Source organism: Xiphophorus couchianus, chromosome 16, assembly GCF_001444195.1.
Source record: "Xiphophorus couchianus chromosome 16, X_couchianus-1.0, whole genome shotgun sequence".
Taxonomy (NCBI): domain Eukaryota; kingdom Metazoa; phylum Chordata; class Actinopteri; order Cyprinodontiformes; family Poeciliidae; genus Xiphophorus; species Xiphophorus couchianus.
The window spans coordinates 13,540,702-13,556,682 of NC_040243.1; the positions used below are offsets into that span (position 1 = coordinate 13,540,702).

The 15,981-nt window shown below is 40.4% G+C and overlaps 2 protein-coding genes and 1 pseudogene across 2 annotated transcripts; 1 reads left to right on the plus strand and 2 right to left on the minus strand.

The window, feature by feature from the left end:
- Positions 1–1,172: 1,172 nt before the first annotated feature.
- On the minus strand, positions 1,173–2,236 carry LOC114160331 (methionine-R-sulfoxide reductase B1-A-like; annotated as a pseudogene).
- A 99-nt stretch (positions 2,237–2,335) lies between these two features.
- Positions 2,336–4,556, minus strand: LOC114160329 (methionine-R-sulfoxide reductase B1-A-like). The gene is made up of 4 exons (XM_028042887.1): positions 4,396–4,556; positions 3,149–3,291; positions 2,921–3,035; positions 2,336–2,782 (listed from the first exon to the last, which is right to left on the minus strand). The coding sequence occupies exons 1-4, from the start codon at positions 4,448–4,450 to the stop codon at positions 2,763–2,765; spliced, it is 333 nt and encodes a 110-aa protein (XP_027898688.1). The 5' UTR covers positions 4,451–4,556; the 3' UTR covers positions 2,336–2,762.
- A 712-nt stretch (positions 4,557–5,268) lies between these two features.
- Positions 5,269–15,931, plus strand: LOC114160304 (testis-expressed protein 2-like). Its single transcript, XM_028042853.1, has 12 exons — positions 5,269–5,726; positions 8,313–9,584; positions 10,246–10,446; positions 10,805–11,084; positions 11,193–11,374; positions 11,847–12,047; positions 12,619–12,718; positions 14,385–14,517; positions 14,620–14,757; positions 14,861–15,070; positions 15,188–15,308; positions 15,403–15,931. Exons 2-12 carry the CDS (start codon positions 8,385–8,387, stop codon positions 15,547–15,549), a joined length of 2,913 nt encoding a protein of 970 aa, XP_027898654.1. The 5' UTR covers positions 5,269–5,726; positions 8,313–8,384; the 3' UTR covers positions 15,550–15,931.
- Positions 15,932–15,981: the final 50 nt, after the last annotated feature.

Sequence of the window (15,981 nt, forward strand, 5' to 3'; positions counted from 1 at the left end):
CCTTAAATCTCACATGTGGTTCGTCTTGTTCTTCCTTTAGTCTCCGTTTGTGAGGATGTCACTCTTTCCTTTTTCAACCTTTCCCACTCCCAAAGAAGTAGTGTGTGTTCCAGCTGGCCACATTTATAGACAGCACAACAAAGATGCCCAATCAGTCACATGGAAGTTATTGGTTGATTAATGGGGGGGATAGGGAGCTTGAGATGATGAGGTCAGAGGTAGCATCAGAACAGAAACTGATAGTTTTGTGGGTTTTGGTGCGGAGAAGGACGCACTTAAAATAAAATAAAACTTCTTGCTTTTTCCACAAGTGCTGCCTTCAAAGTCAGCTCAGGAGTTTTGATTGCACACCTTACAGACAAAATCATCCAACATGAAACGAAGAACCCATCTAAGCGTTGCTCTCCATGAATGTTTGCACTTCCTGTCCTAATCCTGTGGCTGACACCGACACTTTCATCTCCTACTCTGATCTTCTGGCCTTTAAAACAAGCAGCTCCACACCTGCTTCTCCCAGACACCTAAAAACTCCATGAAAGCCGTCGAGCGTGCCCCCACATCCCCGCTTTGTTTGAAATTCCACCACTGCATCAATGAAAGCGCCTCTCTATATGAGAAAAGGATCCCTTCATGTCTGTGACATGAACTCATAAGAGTTTAACTTGAGGGTGCTTTCCAGAGGTTTTACATCTGTAGCTTATCTTAATACGGGATAATGCAGAGAAGTAGCACTATGCAGTGGAGATCTACTGCACAGTAACCATGTGCTTGTAGTTTTGGTTTAAAAAGATCAATCAAAGCTTCCAAAAAGGAAAATAAAAATGTAGTGGAAAGCTGCACTGTATTGAATTCCCAACTTGGGAATATTTACGTTTCCTTGCTGCCCTTTTAACTGTGAAATTACTAATGGATAAAGGTCAGAAAGTGACGCGTGGTTGTACAATTACCCATAGAAAAAGTCTGGTTTGAAAAAAATGTGGCAAAAAGAGAGAGACAGCATCCAAAAAATCAAGACGTTCCGATAAATTTGATTCTGTTTTCAGAAAAACTCACTTTGGAATAACGGAATGATTGCCCATACTGCTAATATTACACTTTAATACTTGTGATTTAACTTAAAATGTTAAAAAAAAAAAAAAAAAAGCATTAATGGAAACCTTTTTTCTGGGTTTCTAGGTTCTTCAATAAGCTTCTCAGTCTGCGTCTTGTTGCTTGCAGTGCAAAGGAGATCCATGAGGGTTTGTTGTTCTGAAGCACATCATCCACCCTGGGACACAGGAACAAGTTTTACTTCTACACCTCACTTTTCTGTTCCCCACTCTCTGCTGTAGAAACATGTTAGAGATTTTGTCAGTGTCTTGTTTGAATAAATAAACTAAAATCCCTTTTAGGGATGAACTTCAGTGAGCTGCTGAAGACTCAGAAGCACGACTGGTCCATCGTGTAGAAACTCCAAGTCCATTTCCACACTTTCCACAGCAAATCTGAGGGTTGTAGTTTTAGAAGGTCCTCATGAAAACATTTGATGTTATTAGAGTAAAAGTCAAGCTAGCTCTTAATGGGTCACCATGCCTCAGGATGTCTTGAGACGCTGTCCTCATGGATTGTCTCTGGAGAAGAGTGCTCAAATTTTGAGGTGCTGGAAAATAACTTTTGACCACATTCAGAGCACACATACACACCTAAAGACACATAAAGACATGAGGACATTCATACAATTGTACTAAAGTATTTGGTTCTCAATCAATTCCTTTCTATTATGCTTTAAAAGAAACAGACTTTCTTTTCAATGAATTTTAAATGTTCAGCCATTTTGCTCATTTTCAGAGGAAAGTTTTAAAGGTTTAAGAGCACCACAGAGAATCTGTGATGGAATAAAGATTTTAAAAAAGTTCAAAGTTTTTCTCCAGAACAAAGACTGGACTGAGACTAAGAGGTAATGTTACACAACAATATCCAAATGAAAAGCGGTCTTTGCCTAAAAAAAAGAAGAAACAGAATATCTTGGGAGTCTCAGCGATTGCAACATACAGCTCTGACACTCACCTGGCTGGAAGTTATTTCTATAAACTTCTCCCACAGAAAAAGAGCAATACGACATCTCCCCCATTCAGATGTCAATTACCTAAATCTTACATTAGTTACGCTTTAGTTTGGAAATGAATATTTGCAAAAACTGACCCAGCTTAAACTGGAAGCAGCTGGTGAGTCCAGATCAAGTATCAACAGCTCTGGCTGTCTTGTGTAATGCCTGATCTTAATGTCACTACTTCCACCTAGTGGCAACATTTGGCAGCTTTTCTACAAGGCTGGTATTATACTAAACACAAACAAATTTGATTAAATACATTTATTTGACTTTTATTTTAAACACTGTGAACAATTTGCATAAAATGCTCTTCTCATTTGATAAATGATTAAATATTACATAAAATTCACATGTTTCTCAACAGTAGATTCATCTCTAAAAATAACTTGTCCCATTTCTTTCAGAGAGACTGATAAAAAGCAGAGTTGATATAAACAGTCTGTTTGCATAACGATGTGATTGGTGTGATCAATCTTGTAGCTCAATCCGTGATAATTGCATAATCAAAGAGTTTCCACCGTCTCTCTGTCCTTGCTCTCCAGTGAGGTCATAGTTCATCAGAGTCCTGGGGCTCCCTGAGAGGACTTTGTCCCAGAACACTTCATTCATTTTCCGCACCTGCAGCAGCACAGAGAGGCTTCTGGCCCTTCAGTCTCCTGAATCACAGCTCACTTTACTGTCCATCGACCTTATCTGAGGATGGGGACAAAAACGAGACATTCAGCAACTTATTCAAATTAGAAAGATGTTTGGCAATGCATTGCTACACGAAGGTTGCCTGGTTTTGTTATAATATGTTGCTAATAGAACAAAGACTAAACTAGATTTTACCTTTAGGGACGAACTTCAGTGAGCTGCTGAAGATTCAGAAGCGAGAAACGCCCTTGGCTGGACCGTCATTCACAAATTCATGTCCCAGTCCGTTTCCGCACTTCCCACACTTCACCTGGGAAAACATTACACCAATTAGTCAAAACAACATGTAAATATTGTCTTTTTCATAAGGAGAAATTATTCATTTTGCAGTATTCTGCTAATAATCTCAAAGTTTGAAGGTACCTTATAAGCCCCGGGCCTCTCCTTAAATTTGGATACACTGTTTTCATGAATGGTCTCCGTGAAGGCCGGCCAGGGGGACGAGTGCTCGTACTTGGAGCGACTGGAGAACAGCTCATGGTCACATTTAGAGCAAACATAAATCCCTGAGAAAAAAAGGAGAAGGGATCTTACAAAAGTTGTGGTTTCAATCCATTGCAAATGTATTCACACACCAAGAACTTTTTTTAACACAAGTTTCATGTCATTTTAGGTACTCTGTGTGACAGACGAACACAAAATAAAGCAGACGGGAATATCTAATCATGCACAAGTCTGACAAGAACAAAGCCTTTGGAAAAAAATAAAATTACGAGAAGTTTGCTGTTTGAAATAGAACCTGAGCGCAGTATTCAAACTATAAAAAGTAGTTTTGGCTGCATGATGCTGTGGGGAGCAAATGCAAGGCAAAATGGAAAAAAGCATATTAGAGTAAAGAAATGAATTGCTTGGATCAAGTAATTTCAACTTTTATTTATTCACAAATAACACACATTTCATACAAAGCATGCCTTAAAGGGTCATTTTACTCTTCCAGCATGGAACAGGAATGCTGGACAAAAGACTTACTTATACAGAAATGAAAACATAGAACTGCTAAAAATAGCTGAGGCCGGTTTGGTCACATGTAGTCATGAAAATAGATATGTAGAAGAAGGATAAGGGTGTAGTTTTGACAGTCCTGTCTGTCTGCGGGGACAGTGATTGATTTCCTGACATTCTAAAATGGCGATCAGAATCATAAATGAGGAAAAAGAGGTAACGATAGAAAGTCTTCAGAAAATAATGGATTAGATTATACATGAGATTAAAACTTTATTATGATTATACATTTTTTTATTATTTTCTCTTTTTTTAAAATCTCATTGAGATCCAGATTCCACATTTTTTTTAGAGAAAATTCTCTAACTCGTAGTAATAATTAACTTATTTTGTAAGAGTTGTGTTATAGTGTAACCAAAACACGGATTACAAAACCTGAACAGCGAAAATAGGTAGCGTCTACAGCTGGATTAATGCCTTTCTGCAAGCATAATACTAACTCATCCACTATGTTTCGGTCCGAGGCGCATTTAAATTTCATTTATTGGACACACTTTAAAAGTTACATAGCGTGTGACGCAAGCAATAACATAACAGGTAGACAAACAGCTTAGGTTGGCCAGAAAGCGTAAAAACGTCGTAAGGAGTAACTGTAGAGAAGAAGATACCTGGTTTAAAGTGGTCTTTAAAGACCTCTCCGCCGACAAAAGAGCAAAACGACATCGCTGTAGGTGAACTTTATCCCTTGCTCTCCTGCCGCACTGAGACGAAATGCAACGAGATTGCGCCACTTCCGGTAACTTCCGGCTCGATTTGAATTTCAAACTAAAACGTTGCCAAAAAGTTTTGGCCACACGCGGATTTTATTAGATAGCTTTCCGAATGTTTATTGTCGACACAGAATGCAATTATCGTGTTTGACTTTTCTTGGACATCATCACTGTCGGAAGCATGCAAAAATAATTTACTGTGCAGTGCGTGAATAGTTTTTGTCATTCCAGTTGTTGTTTTTTATTTAAAAAAAAACTATGCACATAAAGCATAGACAAAACTGATACTTGTTTAATTACAATTTTCAATCTGAAACAAGCTTCTCAGTTGAATAAAAATAACTTTACATATAAATTTGCCCGCGGTGTGAATAACTGTATGGATTCAAAGATCAGATAGCTACGTTTACTAAAATATTACTAACTGGTTTAAAGTGGCCACCTGGAATACAATAAACATGTTTTGTTTTTTTAATTTAGACATAATCAGCATTAGGTGTCAATAGAAAAGCGTTACCTCCTTGCGGCCACGAGGCTGAAGTGCAATTGGAGCAAACCCTAAAATAATAATCATTAACACCATTTGTATGCAGTCTTGTTTAAATGTTAGGCTTGAGGTTCTTGGTGCAGCCTGATGGTCATTTTTATAGGCAGCTAATACAGGAAAATGTCTGAAGGCAGTGTTCTGCGTTAGCAGCGATTTTGTGCGACCTGGCCAGAATTTTCCAGGTCGTGAGTAAATCTGCTCTGCGTACAGGACTGCGGTCTTGGAGTTAAACTCACTCAGTGTTTTGACGCTGCTGAGGCAGCACAGCGGAGGAAGGGGAAGAGGAGGAGGAGGAGTTGCCGCCGCTCGCATCTAATCTGGATTAAAGAGTCCTCTCTGCGGTCAGGATTCCCTGTAATGGTTTCATGATGAACCGAACTGGTCTGACGCTTCATGCAGTCAGCAGCGACGCTTAAACGGCGGCGGGTTGAATAATTGTAATTAAATTTGAGTGAATTTTTGAGACGAGAAGGACCTCTGGGGCAGTAAAGTTGCTTGAATAATTGTTGGTTTATAGATGGATGGATACCGACGCGTAGCAGCAGCGACACACACTGCGCTCTGCAGCAGCAGGCGGGCTGAACACTGCAGACCCACGCTTCATGCACGCTTCTGCATTTCACGATGAGAGAGCATCGCTACCGAATAAACAACGCCATCTTCTTAAGCATGTCACAATCAGGTGAGTAGGTCCTACTGCTGTTAGTGAGGAGTGCAAATAATCTGGCATTTGCATTGCAGATGGCGGTTTTTCCAAAAGTAGTAGAATTGTTTAAATGTGGAGTCAGAAAACATCTCCAATAACTGATCATTTACTTGTCTTCAAATACGACTTTTTCTTAATGAAATGTGTCATATAGTACTAAACGGTTCTCGTTAAGCCAGTTATTAAAGTTTTTTTCTTTTTTTTTAATATAATTATCAAAATGTCTGTGGCAGACATTAGAGGTAGATTTCACTTGGATAACATTGGGATAAACGTTCTGCCTATTTTTAGTCTGCAATCATCGTGTCATCCCAGAGGCATATCCTCTCATTTCTCATTTCTGCTGTGCAAAAACTAATCTTTCGTTTTATTTTATTCATTGCATTTTATCCCACTGCAACTCATAATCCAGGATAGACAGAGTGACACGCACATAAATTCACAATGCTGATTTAAGGGTCAGGTCAGTGTGGGATTTTCAGATGATTTCATCAAGATTTTACCTTATTCGTCTCTGCTTGTATTTAAAAATAAGAAGTGAATTAGGCAGATTGGGGGTGTAAAAAATGTGGCTTGTGTTGTGCCACCGATAGCAGTAGATCAGTTCAGTTTATGACTCAGTATTACATTAAAATTGATTATCAGATATCCAGATGCTGATTCTGACCAATCATTCATACCTTCAACAACTAGTTTTCATTCTGCATCCTGGATTTCAGTTACCAATTCACCTGGTGTGTGTGTGTTGGTTGAGAGGGGTGTGGGGGGGGGGGGGGGGTGCATGTGTGTGTGTAGGTAAAGATCTGATTTCTGATAAACATCTGTTTGTCTGAAAACAGTAAGACTTTATCAAAGACTTTCAAAATTCAGAGATTTGACTGCAGATAAGAGTGGTGAGTTGGCTCTTGATGCTTTTTTTGTTGCCTTTATTTTTGGTCATGGGTCTCTTCCATGGTTAGCTGAATTGTCTGGGAGCCGCTCTCTGAAACAAATAAAATAATGTCTTCAATAATTTAATTTTTTTTTAAAAAACTTTACCATTGATGTTCAGGTAGGAGTGTTTTTCTTTCTCCTCTTAATTGAGCTGAAAATAGTTCAGAGTCCTCCCTGGGAAGCTGCCAGGCCTCTGCTGACTCCACTCAGCAGCAAAGATATTTAACGTTTTGCTCCTTATGTCAGCAGGAACTTTTTCCAAATTGACTCCTGAGTCATAATTGATTAGCCTGACACAGGGTTGTCTGCAGCAACAGCAGCTCAACCATATGCAGAGCAGCACTTCTGGTTAATTAGATTGAAAACGAAAAAGCCCAGCGTGTTTGTGTTCAAATTGATGTCCTGATGATGTTCATGAAGTGGAGGCATATTGTGGAAACGTATAGTAAGCTGTACAAGTTGTTAATGAATTCCTACTATGATGTATTGGAGTGATATTTTTATTTTTATTTTTTTGCAAAACCAGTAAATGTGGTGCATTATCTACAATCTTTACACTTAGATAAACAATTGCACAAATGTAATATTTGAATGCACATGAGAAAAATAATATTTACACCATGATAATCTGTTGGTAGAACAAATGAATCTTTAATTTGTTCTTTAAAGCTTTCAATCTTTCATTGAAAGCTCTTAAATGCAAAAATATTGAAGTTCACAGTTAATCCACTTTTAGCCTGGATCTTATGACATTGTGTACTCTGTCCAGTCTCCCTGACATACTGCATGGCTGTAGATGTTCCATGTAAACAAACTTTTAAAAGGCTTGCTATAGATCAGCATGCTCTCAAGGGCTTGGTTTAATTGCTGTGCTTTCAAAGCTTTAATGGGCCATAGTTTCTAAAAGCCAGGGGTTTTTTTTTTGTTCTTTATGTTTGCAACAAAGTGAAGTTTTGGCTCAGCTTTGATGTAAGTGGTAATTTTTAATTGGCTCTGTAAATACAAATCCATCTCACCAAATTAAAATATGATCAAAAGGTTTCTTTTTTTCTAGTATTTGAATTTAAAAGGGGATATTCAAATAAAATCACTAATGATAGAGTAACATATTTCAAAAATGTCTTCTTGTTCATTTGAAAAAACATTGTCATGATGGTGATCTGAGACATAGTATAAGAGTGGGGCCCCCTACTGATCTTGAGGCTATGAGCAATAGTATAGTTTGTTTATGTCTTGGTTTGGGAGTTATCAATCCATTTATAGATTTTGTTTCACCTGAATGTGACTTTTTGAGTTTAAAAAATATATGTTGAGGTTCCAAAATGACCAACAGACTAATGTTAATACAAAAAATAAAAAAGCTCTGAGATAAACATTTTGGGAGAACTCAAGAGCTCACAAGGGCCTCTGCTGATCTGGAGGCATTAAAAGGCGGCTTATTCGACTTTGGCCATCTCTGGTTCCCTGAATGCCTGCAGAGGGGTAGGTTAAAATCAAGGAAATCTACAGAGAGGATTGGAAACAAGGGCAGTGCAATTAAAAGGGAACGTAAAGTGTAAAGTGGATGTGTTGCTGCAGATACATTAGCCACCGTTTAACATGTTGTCCCTTTTCCACTCCATTTGCAAGGTACGTCTGGATAAACTGCAGCTAGGCCTACAGTTTCACATTCATGACATTAGCTCCTGGTTTATATTCATCATGGAGGAGAGCAAGCTTATCTTCAGCCTGGACCACCGGGATGAAGGTCCCTCTGTTGTCTTTTCCAAAGACAAACTGCAAACCCTGGATTGCCAGCATGACCTCAGTTTAAGGATGAATCTAGACCTGAACCAAAGCCACCACCCCCAGCCTCTCTACCTGCCGCACTCTCCTTCATCTCCAGGTTCTTTAACCGATTTAACATCAGCATCAGCAGACCTCCTCATCTCAACTGGCTTGGTCAAATCCTCCTCCACAGACCTGAAGCCAAAGGAAAGCAGCACCCTGAGAGGTAAGCCCCTCCTCAGCCTAGTCAAGTCCCTCAGTACAGAAATCTCCCGCCGGGGTGAGCCTGATGACAGTCTGTCAAAGTCGGACTCCAAGCTGCATCTGCATCCCTGGAAGCAAGTTACTCATCCAAAGATGCCAGAATGTGGGCCTGTATCAGGGGTGTTGAGCGAAAATGAGGACTGGGCATCCCCCCGGTCTGCCGGCAGCATGTCTCCCACTGAACCCCGGGGCAGTTCCCTGATAGCTGAACTGGAGGACACCAGGAGGAGGTTTTCAGAGGCCATGCAGGATCCATTAAGCATGCTGAGTAAGATCATGGGGGATGAGAGCTCTGGAAGCCCCAAGCAGGGCAGAGCATCTGGTACAGGAGACTCATCAGCCTCCCAGGGAAGCAGTGAAAGAGACGGGTGCAGTGAAGATTTAGACCTCAGGTGTAGAAAGAGAACGGACAGTGAGAACAGAGCTCTGTGTGACGCTCCACTCAAAAGACTCCAAGAAGATCAATTGATGCAATCTTCAGTCTTCCCAAAACAAAACATGCAAAGTCGAGACAAGCATCTAGAAATCTGCACCTATGGGGATGTAATGGAGCTTCAGACGAGATTCACAGGGAAATATCCCAAAACGAACCTCCAGTCTCAAGTCTCTGTATCAGGAACATCATTGCCTTTTTACTGGCTCATCCCCATAGGTCTACTGGCTTATGGACTCTTTGTTCTCCCTCTGCCACCATACTTTGCCGGTCTGTCCATGGGGATTGCATGTGGCTTTATATTGGGCTTAGTGGTGATCTTCGTCTTTGCCCCCCGACGTGTCCGCAGCAGAAACAAACAGGGGTCTCAAGGCAAGTCCACTCCTATGAACGTGGATCTGCTGGATGGAAAGTCCATGGACACAGAAATCATTGAGGTAATTCCTGAGAAACACTTTGATTGTATGTTACTACTTCTTTTTTGGGAATTAGTAATGTTTTGTATTTATACAAGTTGGTGTCATTAAGACATAAACTCTAAATCTTGGTCAGTTCTTCCTCTCCAGTGGTGCTGGAGGATTAAGGTGCATTACTCCTGCTTTTTTCCGTTTTTATAATTAAATCTCTAAGAAAGTTTAGAAATTATTCCTTTGCTTGATCTCCTTAGGAGTTTACTCTTTGTCACATTACTTATTTGGCTACATAAAACCAAGCTCACAGCTGTATTGTGAGCTTTGCATGAGGGAAGGTCTGCACAGCAGCAGATATTTGAGATTCCGTAAAGCACAAGCAGCCCATCATAGATTATTTTTTAGGCTATTTCTGTCTAACAAACTGCCTGCAGGCTCTGCAAGTTCAGCATTGTGGAGAAGGTCATAATGAACACAGAGTTATTGAGATAAACAAAGTGACATTTCAGATACATCTACTGTGGGGTGAGATGGAGGCATTCTGCTGGGTCTCATGTTTCCCCTCCTGCTGAGCTGTACTGTTACATTTTGCTCTGTCACTGAGACATTATCACCAACTCACAGGTTATTTATTGCTTGCATTGCTATTTATGATTTGAGATTTGGAGGTGTATCTTTTTACTTTCAGGGCTGGATGAATGAGGCGCACAGCTATGATCCTGACACCTTCCACCCCTCCATACTGCACTCAGTTTATGTGACGCTGGATGGGAGCAGGCTTCACTTGGCAAACCCCCGTGCCAGCATCCCCCGGTGGGCAGCTTTTGATGAGCCACTCCATGAAGCCGTGTTTTTGCACAGCCGTACTTACCAGCTGGCTAACAGCAAGGTGAATGTTTGCTCAAACAGGTCTAACCTGTTTACCTCAGAAGAACAGAGCACAGACCTTGATGGGGGAAAAAGGAGAAAGCAGAGGTGACCTCTGAACTGAACTTTTCACACTGACCTGTCTGCACCCACTTTGTCACCTAACACTGAGGTGACAGACCTACAGGACCAAGTGATGATGCACTGAACAAACTTGATCTCTCTGCACTTATCAGGCTTGCAAAGCGTTTCAGCTTAATGACAGGATAAACATTTTGCATGCCATCCCTTTGACATGCACATTGAAGGTTTAGAAGAATGAAAATAATATGGAAATGATTGCTATTTGTCAGTGGCTGATGCAAATGTGTTTCTCCCAGGTGTCTCTGGTGCCTCCTGGTTTAGCTCGTAAGAGGGTTTGGAACAAGAAATACCCCATCTGCATCACTCTGGCTGAGGAGGAGCTGGAGGTAGAGAGTCTATTGGAAGGGCAGGAGGAGGGTGAAACAGCAGAGAAACCCAGCATCCCTAGCCATCGGTCTCCTGCCACTCTGTACCTATTTGGCCGCACAGGAAGAGAGAAAGAGGAATGGTTTCAGCACCTTCTGTCTGCTTCAAAGGCTGAACCCCAAAGTGAATCGAGCCCAGAGGAGAACACAGGTAATAAGAATGTACTTACCTGGTGAGCAACTTATCTTATTTTGATAAGGGTTTATGCATAAGATCAGGGTTTTATCAACCAGCTGTCATCTTCTATCTGTCATACAGAAGCACAGACTGGCGGAGAGGCTGTTAAGGAAGCCCCAGAGGAGTTCGCCGACTTGTCAATGAAAACAAGAACGCTGCTGGAGTACAGCACCTACATGATGCAGCTGATTGGCTCAGACAGAAATAGTCCTGTTCTCAGCCCCAGCTGCAGTGACAAAGGAAGCCCCTCAGCTGGCAAAAAGGTCCAGAAGCTACATTTGTACTTAGCTTTAGCTCCACTATGACACATATAGTGCCTTGCATAAAATCCTGAGAATTTTCAAAGTTGCTAACTTTTTTTGGGAATTTATGGGAATCAGTGGGTATTTCTTGGAATAAAAAGAAATAAATCTGGAATTTGAAATATGGCTTTTTAAATATGGTTTGAGAAAATACTATATATTTTAGCATTAAATTGACAAGCAGATTTCTTGCAAATTTGCTTTAGTATAACAATGTTATCTTTCAATGAAATGCACATAGCACACTACTAGCTGTCACTGTAACCAGCTTCCTTGTTCATGCTGAAGTTGTAACATGGTATAATGTGAAAAGTTAAAATCCTGGGAATTCTGTTGCAAGGCACTGTAATGGGAACTGCTGATTAAACAAAGTACCAGATCAAGCAGCTTATTTTGTCACCCAGTATAATAACTTTCTTTATATTATCCACAGATTTCCACTGAAGATTGTGTTTCTGGGAGTGAAGCCGGAGAGGACATCGGGCCGGTCACTGAGTCGGGTGGATGCTCCACAGACAGCCAGTCTGCATGGATAAATTCTCTGGTGGGAAGGATTTTCTGGGACTTTCTCCGAGAAAAATACTGGGCCGATCAAGTGGCTCACAAAATCCAGAAGAAACTCAGTAAGATCAAGGTGAAGCTGACTAATTTCGTATTCCTGACAGATGTTTTTAAAATTTTTTTTTTTTATATTTGATCCATCAACGAGTCAATACACATCAAGTGTTCAAGGGCTTCCTGTTGATCCTGACTACATTAAAGCAAAAATGAGATGCTCATCTATTTTTATCACATTGGCAGCGGGCATGTTAAAGGTTTAACAATGATAAATTGCTTGTCTTTAAGTATTGCTTTGCACAAGATCATAAGACAGTCACACATACTCTTCAGCTCTTTGTTTACATGAGAGCGAAAGCGTTTGCTGACAATGCACTCTTCCGGGTTTTCAAGGCAGGTGGGATACTACAGAAGACAAATGATGACACTGCATCACTCTTTACTCATTTCTTCTTCTTTTTGCCTCACACCATCCCTTTTAGTCTCCTACATGCACACACATTCATCCACGCTACAGTTAACCCTTTCTGCTTATTGGTTTGAGAGGTAGATATCTCTCAAACCAATAAGCAATAATCTGTGAGGTTTTTCTCTTTGATATCAACACTCCATACTTACAGATGAAATTCTCCTCCTGTTTTATACAGTTGCCTTACTTCATGAATGAGTTGACCCTAGCTGATCTGGACATGGGAAGCTGCCTTCCTCAGGTCTTAACCACATCAACACCTACACTGGATCGCAGAGGTACAGCATGCTTTATGCCAGTTTATATTGATTGTACTTACCCTGAACCTTCCTCCCAGGGAGCTTTTTGATTGTTGGGAACTTTCAACATTTCTATCAATCCTGGTTCATTGCGTTACCACTAACTACCTTTGCACATTAGGGAAATTCAGTTCTCAGATCAGTTGGGCTGTTAAGCATTGTTGTCGTCTTGAATGTAAAAGAAAAATTGTGAAAGAGCTTTGCAACCTCCAAAAGCCATCTATAGGCAGACAGATATTTTGCAAATACATTATTTAGATTTAGCCTTTTATGCAGTTTCAGTCAGATAGAAAAAAAAAACTCAACAGGGGTTCACAACAACTAAAATCAGACTACGCATTACTTCTGATTTATTTTCAAAACAAGATTTGCATGATATCATGCAAAACATGACAATGTGGTTTTATTGCTAAACGTGACTATAACAATATCGGTTGAAATTAAGTAATATTTTCCTAACTCTACTTTTTTCCCTCATCTTCCCAGGTCACACACTTCTCTCCTTGGTCTCTCTGATTTAGGTCACCAGGATCTCTATTAGTTGTGGGTCAAAAGGGGCATTGAAAGTCCATCCAAACCACAGCACTGCATATTCAGTAACTGATACATCACCTGGTTTTATTAGTGCCTCTGAACAAAGCCAAAACACTTTGTTAATGAAGACTGAAAGTACTAAACAGACAGAAAAAACATAAACATGGAATCAGCTTGTTTGTGAAACTGATTAATCCAAACTCGGAAATCTTGGCAAACAACAATGTGGTAGACCATTGTTGCAGAAAGAGATAAGCTTAAGTAAGGCTGAGGATAGAGTCAGACGATACAGATAAGTAAGTTAGAAAGAAGGAGCAGCCATGACATAGTGATCTAGAAACTCAAGAAAGCCAAACTAAGGGCATCTAATGTTAATTTGACATCATATATAATCCTGTCCTCTTCCAACAGTCCCAATGTATGTATGTAAGTTTAAATTGGCCCTAGGAGTTGGTGCATCAGTGCATCATTACTCATCTCAAGTGCCTGTTTGCTGCCCGTGATGGACTAGCGACCTGACCATGTTGTTCCCCGACTCTCACTGAAAGAATAATTCAAAATATCTTCTTAGTACCACTAATGGGACCTGTACCCCAGTTTGGGAAGTATGGTAATAGATTTTTCCCAAATGTGGTTTACTATGAGCAGATAAACATCATAGTTTGGTATTGATTTCTTGGAACGAAGCCACGAATATTTAAATTGTTAGCAAAATGATCAAGCTGAACATGAAAATTCTAATTACTCTTAAAAATAAACCTAACCTTTTCATAGTTATTTCATAAAGAGTATCCCCTTATAATTTTTACTTCTATCTAGTAAGCAAAACAAGTGTACTCAAATGGTTCAGGTCATAATCTTGTTTGTTGTGTAACAAATAGGATCGCACCCTCTCATTGTCTCATTTAGTGAAGTGATTAGCAATCCTCTTAATCAAGCATTTCCATCCATGACATGTCAAAGCTAGGCTCTACTTATCTAGCATCACTCCGGCCAGATTAGCTTTTGGCTCATGCTCCAAGATAACCTCATGGCTTAGATCAAAGTCCATTAAGGACACTGTTTGTCCGTATTCCCGCTACTTAACTTCCTCCTCCCGTTTTACCTCCAGGTTTGTGGCTGGACCTGGAGTTAGTGTACACAGGCTGCCTTCAGATGACCCTGGAGACTAAGATGAACCTGTGTAAGCTGGGCAAAGAGGGAGAGGCTGAAGCTCACAGCATTCCCGAGAACCTGCAAATGGGGTGAGCCCCTTGGAAACTTTACATGAAATATGCTGGGGTTTAATGAAGAAAAATGTTCAGAGCTCGAGGTTCACAGCAACCAATGCCACTGTGTTTTTTTAGCTCTAAGCCGAGGCTGTGTATACTAGCAGATAGCGACGAAGAGTCCTCCAGTGCTGGGTCTTCTGACGAAGAGGAAATACCCCCATTTGATCCACAGAGTTCACTGGGTGATAAGAACACTCCTGCAGCGACTGACGGGTGAATTTTTGCCACAAACATAATCAAATTACAGAAGAACTGCATGTCAGCTGTGCAAAGCTATTGATTTACTCGCCAACTTTGCAGCTTTTCTTCTTTGCAGGCATGCAGGTGGTAGTACAGGCAGGAAAATCCTGAGATTTGTGGATAAAATAGCAAAATCCAAATACTTCCAAAAGGCCACTGAAAATGAGTACATCAAGAAGAAAATAGCTGAGGTCTCCAACATGCCCCTAATGCTCAGTGTCGAGGTCCTGGAGCTTTCTGGAACACTCACCATCAACATACCTCCTCCTCCGACTGATAGAATCTGGTACTTACCTTTATCCTCCTGATCTTAATTTCTTTTTAAGATTTTCATATTTACAGGAAACTGCATATATGTTTTCATCTTCCGCCAATTTCCTAGCTAACATTTGTTTGGTTTCAGGTATAGTTTCCGAGTGCCTCCCAGGTTAGACCTCCATGTGCGCCCCATGCTTGGAGAGAGGGAGGTCACCTTTACTCATGTGACAGAGTGGATCGAGAAAAAACTCCAGTGCGAGTTCCAGGTCAGTACGTCAATTCACCATCTGTGTTGCCTTTATATTATTTAATAATCCCTGTATTGATTAGTAAATGTGTTTACTCTCTGTATCTGAACAGAAAATATTTGTCATGCCCAACATGGATGATTTATATCTGCCCCTGATGACATCTGGCCTGGAAAACCCACCTGCATCCCTCCACTCCTCTGTGATTTCAACTTCCCACCAGTCTTCCATGGAGTCTCAGGAATACATGTCAGAATAGCGCCACCTTGTGGCTGCAGAGCACATGTGATGTTGAAGAAAACTAGATGTGCATCTTTTGTGATGAAGCTTTGAGAGTGCAGCAGGTTGATGGTCATCCTAAATGACCTTGTAATCAGTGAAGGAAAAATGCTTCCTGCTGAACTCAAACTGTGACCTTGGGACCACCAGAATTGTGGGGACCAGGATAAGCCCCCCCACCCCCCTTCAGGGAGTTTACTCAATTGCATTTTATTAACTAACAAATGTCTTTTTTTTAAGTAGTGCAAAGCTGATCAACAGAAACTGTACAACACAAAAAGACATTCATCATTCCATCCATCCATCTCGCATGATATTATTTTATGTTCTTTTCAAATTAAAAATTATTTAAAATTTCAAAATTTTTCATTTTTTTTGAAGTTTTATTTGCACATAATACATGTGCATAATA